The sequence below is a fragment of the Euphorbia lathyris genome, chromosome 6, assembly GCF_963576675.1.
Source record: "Euphorbia lathyris chromosome 6, ddEupLath1.1, whole genome shotgun sequence".
In the NCBI taxonomy this organism is placed as follows: Eukaryota; Viridiplantae; Streptophyta; class Magnoliopsida; order Malpighiales; family Euphorbiaceae; genus Euphorbia; species Euphorbia lathyris.
In genome coordinates this window covers 68,103,977-68,110,671 of record NC_088915.1, presented here as the reverse complement: position 1 = coordinate 68,110,671, position 6,695 = coordinate 68,103,977, and the positions used below count along the sequence as shown (strand labels likewise).

Genomic DNA, 6,695 nt, shown 5'->3' with positions numbered 1-6,695 from the left:
GTTGGGCTCACTGGATCCACTCAATTTTTCATGGGTCAAATACATGAATATCATAATTAAGTACGAAATTACAATTAAGTCATATCAGTAAATTTAATTCTTAATATGTCATTATTCTCTATATATTATGATTTTACATCATAATTTTAAGAACCTAAACTCTAATTCATAAATCATAAACGCTAATATATTCTAGATTTTTAATTTATAAATTCTAATCCTTAAAATATATTAAAAGTACTGATTTTATTAGTTTGATATAATCCAAAATTATGACTTGACATAGTTGTAAATAGTTTTTAGAATATGAATTTCAGTGTAATTTTCCCATTTTTTATTATCAAATTAATGATAATAGGCCGAACAATATAAAAGGCATTGTAGGTCAATTTTAAGTAATTGGGCTGATACTAGAGATGGGCTTTAGGCCCAAAGTATTTATCACTGTTATCATATAAGGGCGGAAAAGTAATTCGTACCTCACACATTACACTACCTTCTTACAGTACACTCTCTAGGGTTTTTAGATTCCCAATCCCCAAACCCTTATCAGCTACAGTTTCCGCTTATCTGCCATCTCCAACTCTCTTCTCAGATCCAACAATGGTGAGCGGCATAGAAGTAGGCTCCGTCCCTTTCAATCCCGACGGTTGGGGTCCACCGGATGCTTCGATCGCCACCAACACCACTTCAACGCTTCCATTGAATGTTCCTTTCGCCCCCTTCTCCCGCTCCGACAAGCTTGGCCGCATCGCTGATTGGACGCGGAATGTCAATAACCCTAACGCTAATCGCTCCAACAAGAATGCATCCGATTCTGTTTTTGACTTCACCGCCGATGATTCTTTCCCAGCTGCTGCTGCCGCAGGCGATGATGACTCAACCTTCCGTCTCGTCGACGGTAAGCCCCCTCCACGCCCCAAGTTTGGCCCTAAATGGAGGTTTAACCAGCACCGCCCACAGCTGCCTCAGCGGCGTGATGAGGAAGTAGAGGCTCGCAAACGTGAGGCGGAAAAGGAACGTGCTCGCCGCGATCGGCTCTATAATCTCAATCGGTCAAACCAGAATCAGACTCGTCGGGAGGCAGCAGCTTTCAAGTCTTCTGTGGACATTCAGCCGGAGTGGAATATGCTTGATCAGATCCCGTTCTCAACTTTTTCGAAGCTCTCGTTCTCAGTCCCCGAGCCAGAAGATTTACTTCTCTGTGGCAGCCTCGAGTTTTATGATAGATCTTACGATAGAGTTACGCCTAAAAACGAGCGTCGCTTAGAGAGGTTTAAGAACCGCAATTTCTTCAAGGTCACTACTACTGATGATCCGGTGATTAGGAGGCTTGCGAATGAGGATAAGGCAACGGTGTTTGCTACAGATACTATCCTAGCGACTTTGATGTGCGCGCCAAGGTCGGTTTATTCATGGGATATCGTCATACAGAGAGTTGGAAACAAACTCTTCTTTGATAAGAGGGATGGTTCCCAGCTTGATTTGCTTTCAGTGCACGAGACCTCTCAGGAGCCCTTGCCGGAAGCCAAGGATGATATGAATTCTGCTTATTCTCTTAGTGTTGAAGCTGCTTATATTAATCAAAACTTCTCGCAGCAGGTCTTGGTTAGGGATGGGAATAAGGTCACGTTTGATGAGCCGAATCCCTTTGCAAATGAAGGAGAAGAAGTTGCTTCTGTGGCCTATAGATATAGGCGCTGGAAACTTGATGATAATATGCATCTTGTTGCGCGATGTGAGGTGCAGAGTGTTGTAGAGGTTAACAAACAGCGATCCTTTTTGACTCAGAATGCCTTAAATGAGTTTGATCCTAAATACTCCGGTGTTGATTGGAGACAGAAGTTGGAGACTCAACGTGGTGCTGTTTTGGCCACTGAATTGAAGAACAATGCTAATAAATTAGCTAAGTGGACTGCACAAGCTTTGTTGGCAAGTGCTGATATGATGAAGTTGGGTTATGTTTCGAGGGTTCACCCGAGGGATCATTACAACCATGTTATATTGGCGGTTGTTGGGTACAAGCCAAAGGACTTTGCTTCCCAGATTAATTTGAATACATCCAACATGTGGGGTATTGTCAAAAGTATCGTTGATTTGTGTATGAAGTTGAATGAGGGGAAATATGTTTTGGTGAAGGACCCTTCTAAGCCACAGGTGAGAATCTACGAGGTTCCTGTTGATGCGTTTGAGAATGATTACGTGGAGGAACCTTTGCCTGAGGATGAACAGGTTCAGCCTCCCGCAGAGGATACTGAGAATGCAGAGGTCACTGTAGCCACTGACGAAGTCAAGGATAAAGAGGTCGATGCTCAAGCATAGAGGTATTACATCTTCTTTTTATGAATTATATTTATAGGTATTTATTGTTAAATAAAATCTGTGCTTGAATCATCAGATGAGCATGCATCTCTTTGCATTGTTGATTGACAGCTGATGTCAGATCGTGTTTAGTTTAGACAATCATAGTATCAAGAGATTTGTGATACCTGTATTTCCTAGTGATTTTAATAGGGATTTGTTTTATGCAGTCTGAAAAGTTTTATAGGGGGATTATCTTAATATGTTTCACTCTTTAATCAGTGTTTATTTTATTTGCTGTATGTATATCAATGTTTTTAAGGCAGCTGTGTATGGCATCAGTAGTCAGCGCAGTAAAACCTCTATAAGTTAATAATGTTGGGACCATGAAATTTTATTAATTTATAAAGATATTAATTTATCCAATATTAATTTATTGAACTGGCCCAAGTCGCTTAAAGAGGTTATTAATTTATGAAGGTTTTACTGTAATTTGCTTTTTTTATCTGTAAATGTTGTTTTCCCTGAACTTGGAAAGACCAAGAAGAAAGAAAGAGATCGAAGTATTATATCATTTTAAGTAATAAGGAGAAACACTAGTTTGTTGGCTATATCATTAAGGTAACTGTTTAAGTCATCAGACTCATTACATGCCTTGAACTTGGAAAGATCGGGGGCGGAGAGAGAATTACAAGTTTGAAGTAGTGTATGTAACTTGCGATTTGGGACCCTTTTACAGAATGATAATCGAATAATTTAAAGTAATAACGAGAATGTAGTTTGTATGACCAGGTTTACTGGCATTATAAGAAGAGCAAGGTGTTTCAGCTTTAATAAATTGGAAAATGAGGTCATTGGTTATCACTTAATTCATAGACCCAAGTTGGAAAATGTTCTAATTGTGTATGATTCTGTTTATTAGTTCAGATGGTAATGCCACTCATATCTGTCTTCCTCAGTTCTGGCAGTCATATTTTTTATAAAATTGCCTGTGAAATTTCTTCAGTCTTCAAGCATATTTGCTTTCTCAATATATTTGTGCTGAGGTATCAATGACATTCATATGCTTGAATATTTTAACTGATAATTAATGTTACTAGGGTGAATTAAAGGCACATGGTGACCATTTCTGTCCCAATCATAGTTATTAAAAGCGCACTCTGGTGCGAGTGTCTTGAAGAAAGTCCACCTGTTGGCTTCTTAGGCGACATGCCTATTGCCTAGTATCTTTTGAGACCTTTGATAGCTATGGTCTTAATCAAAACTTTTTATGACCTCATTGTTTCGGTGGTCCATGGCTGGTCTCTTGTGCACCTTGTTGTACCGAGAGAGAGAGAGAGAGAGGGTTGAATCTATGTGAATGTATCTTATCATCCAGGCATTGTAGTTTGTTTATACTTGCACGCTATGAAGCACCAATACTTCTAAGAGGTTGACGTATGCATATTGGATACTCTGGGGATACGGATACATCAGGGATACGCGGGGATACATACAGGATATGGCAAAACAAGTATCCCCTTTTTTCGTTTTTCTTTTAATTAAGAGGGCCCTGAGAAGCGCATCACTCCAGTAACGGATCCTTTTTTGTAGGTGATGGATACTTCGGGGATATTCCGGGTATACTTTTCAGTGTTAATTAGGTAAAATTTAGGGTTATTTTACTTTACAAAAATAGGGATTAATATATAAAAAAATTTAAACATGAATTCCTAATATAAATAATTAAATAAACCAGTCTGCACCCACCTTTTTATTTGCAAAAAAAATAAATAAAAAAACTAAAAGCTAATCAGTATTAAATGTTTGTAGATGAAGACCATGAAAATGTCTTTAAATAGTCTTTAGACTTGGTAGTTTAAAGAGTTTGAAGTATTAAATGCTTCTTTTTGATGAATTAATGACTTATTAGTTACTATGAATGTGATTTATAATGACTTATGAATGTTATTTATGGTTATATATATATAATTTGGTGTATTCCCGCGGTACCCGTATCTCATATTTTTTTTTAAAATGCCGTACCGTATCAGTGCTTCATAGCTTGCATGTTTTATCATCACACACTCATACATGTGTTTGTGTCCATCTTGTAGAATGAAATTCGTTGCTGGTATTTTTCGATGAAAATATGGTTTATATTGCTTGGCCTTCTCTCTTTAGTTGATGCGTAGCATTATCACTGAACAATTACCAACTAGAGATGATGAAGTTTTATGCTGCAGCACTGCACTCTTTGCCCCACCCCACTATATGATTATTTTTACCCAACTTTGGAATTGATATAGTCAACAGGCTTGAGTAGTAGTTTGAGAATGAGCTTGCCTAACACATCTTAATTGCAAAATTCTAGTTATGAAATATGAACTTAGAATTAACTAGTCTTGGAGTTGGCAAATATGATGGCACATTACTTGAATCACCATAGTTTCTGATTTGAGTTTTCTCTTATTAGTTCTCCAGTGCATGTTTATAACTGTATATGTTGTTTCGTAAATCAGCTCATGTGAATCTGCAGGTTGCCAGTGAATGTGATGATGTTAGTGGTCGGAGCATATTCATACTCAGCCCAACGAGTTCATGTCTCGGTTTTGGTTTTGCTTCTGCCCCGCCGCATTTTTTCCCCTATGTTCTTCTACTCTTGCAATTTTCATCCTAATGCAGCAACATAATCCTGAAGGTTTTATTTTGAAGATTAGACATGACTAGAGTTTTACGTTGTTGGAATCGTGTTATTCAGTTGAAAATTTTACATATATTTACATCATATGATGCATTTTGGGATTAGAAATGAAGGAGAAATTTGCTGACAGTCTGCTGTAAGCTCGTTTTGTACACATTTATTTTTTGAGACTTGTTGCTAGTTTTTTTTTTTTAGTTTTGATGATATGCGAAACCTTTGCAAATCCTAAAGAGCTTGTTTTGAAATGTATGTTCTCAAATTATAAGACGAGTTGATTCGAGATAGAACTTCTTTTTGATGTTTTATAGATTCTTTGGTATGATGTAATCATATTCTTGGTGAGTTTTTTCTCCATTGAATGAGATTATATGGGTATAAATAAGGGTAATTAATTTATTAGTCCCTATATTTTGATAAAACACACTGTTTAGTCCCTGTATTTTCAAAAACACATGGTAAGGTGCCTAACCTTTTTCTCAGTGAACTGTTTAGTCCTTCTGTCTGTTTGTTAGATTTTTTACCGTTTATGACTTCAGAAATGACGAAATTACCCTTTATTATTTACCTTCAAACTTCAGAAGAGGAAATCCAATTTAGAAGAAGAAGCTATTTGTATGGAGAACAAGAAAAAGAACATACCCAATGCTTACGAATTTGAACGATTAAGAAGAAAATCAAGAAAAAGAACACTCAAAGTTGATTTCAGATGCATTAGAGTTTAAAGGAAAGAAAAATAAAGGAAAAGAAGAACGCAAATCCAAATTGACTAACAGAATCTTCATGAGAGTCTAACGGCAGAGACTAAACAGTTCACCAAGAAAAACGTTAGGGACTAAACAGTTCATTGAGAAAAACATTAGGGACTTTACCGTGTGTTTTTGAAAATATAGGGACTAAACAATGTGTTTTATCAAAATATAGGGACTAATAAATTAATTACCCTATAAATAATCATCATTTGAAAATTGAGTAAACGTTGTGGAAAATTGCCTGTTCCTTTTTCCTTGCAAATGAGCATAGTTTTAAAGTTAATGAACTGTTCGTTGATAACTTTGGTTTCAAAGAAAAATTAAAATATTACGCATTTGATTTGGGGAATAAAATGTTGCTGTTGAAAATTTACTTGTTTTTCTAACTGAGAAAGTACTCTTTTATGCATAGCATGAGAATTATGTGTATGCTATTCTCATATGCCAAATGACGGTTAAAAAATAAAAAGGTAAAAAGCATCTTGAAGCTCCTGATTTTTCATTGTTTGGTGCATTAAGTTTTTGATTTTCGTTTCGACATATTGAGCTTCTCATCTTTCATTGTTTGGTGCATTAAGCCTCGATCTTTCATGACCACCAAATTACTCATGAGTCGCACAACTCCTTTACAACCCTATTCGTTGTATGTAAGTAATAGTGATTAATAAGCTTTTAAAAAATGTAGGTTAAAGTCCATTACGACTTTTAAATTTTAGTGTTATTCTGTTCTTAATGTTTTGGATTTACACATTAAGCACAAATTATTCATAAAATTTACATTTTAACTTAAAAAAGTCTAGTGAAGTATTTAATTTTTTTTGAATGAAAGAATGAATTGAATAAATTGAATCAACTAGCCATAAGGTTTACAAATGAGGGGGAACAAGACAGGTTAAAACGCAATTAGCAGTTAAGGAAAGTAATAAAAAAAACCCAACTTAGCAGTTTTATCCGCTACTCGA

General features: G+C 36.1%; 1 protein-coding gene across 1 annotated transcript; it reads left to right on the top strand.

Moving 5' to 3' along the window:
• Positions 1–483: 483 nt before the first annotated feature.
• On the top strand, positions 484–5,271 carry LOC136232268 (eukaryotic translation initiation factor 3 subunit D). Its single transcript, XM_066021326.1, has 2 exons — positions 484–2,324; positions 4,820–5,271. Exon 1 carries the CDS (start codon positions 604–606, stop codon positions 2,320–2,322), a length of 1,719 nt encoding a protein of 572 aa, XP_065877398.1. The 5' UTR covers positions 484–603; the 3' UTR covers positions 2,323–2,324; positions 4,820–5,271.
• Positions 5,272–6,695: the final 1,424 nt, after the last annotated feature.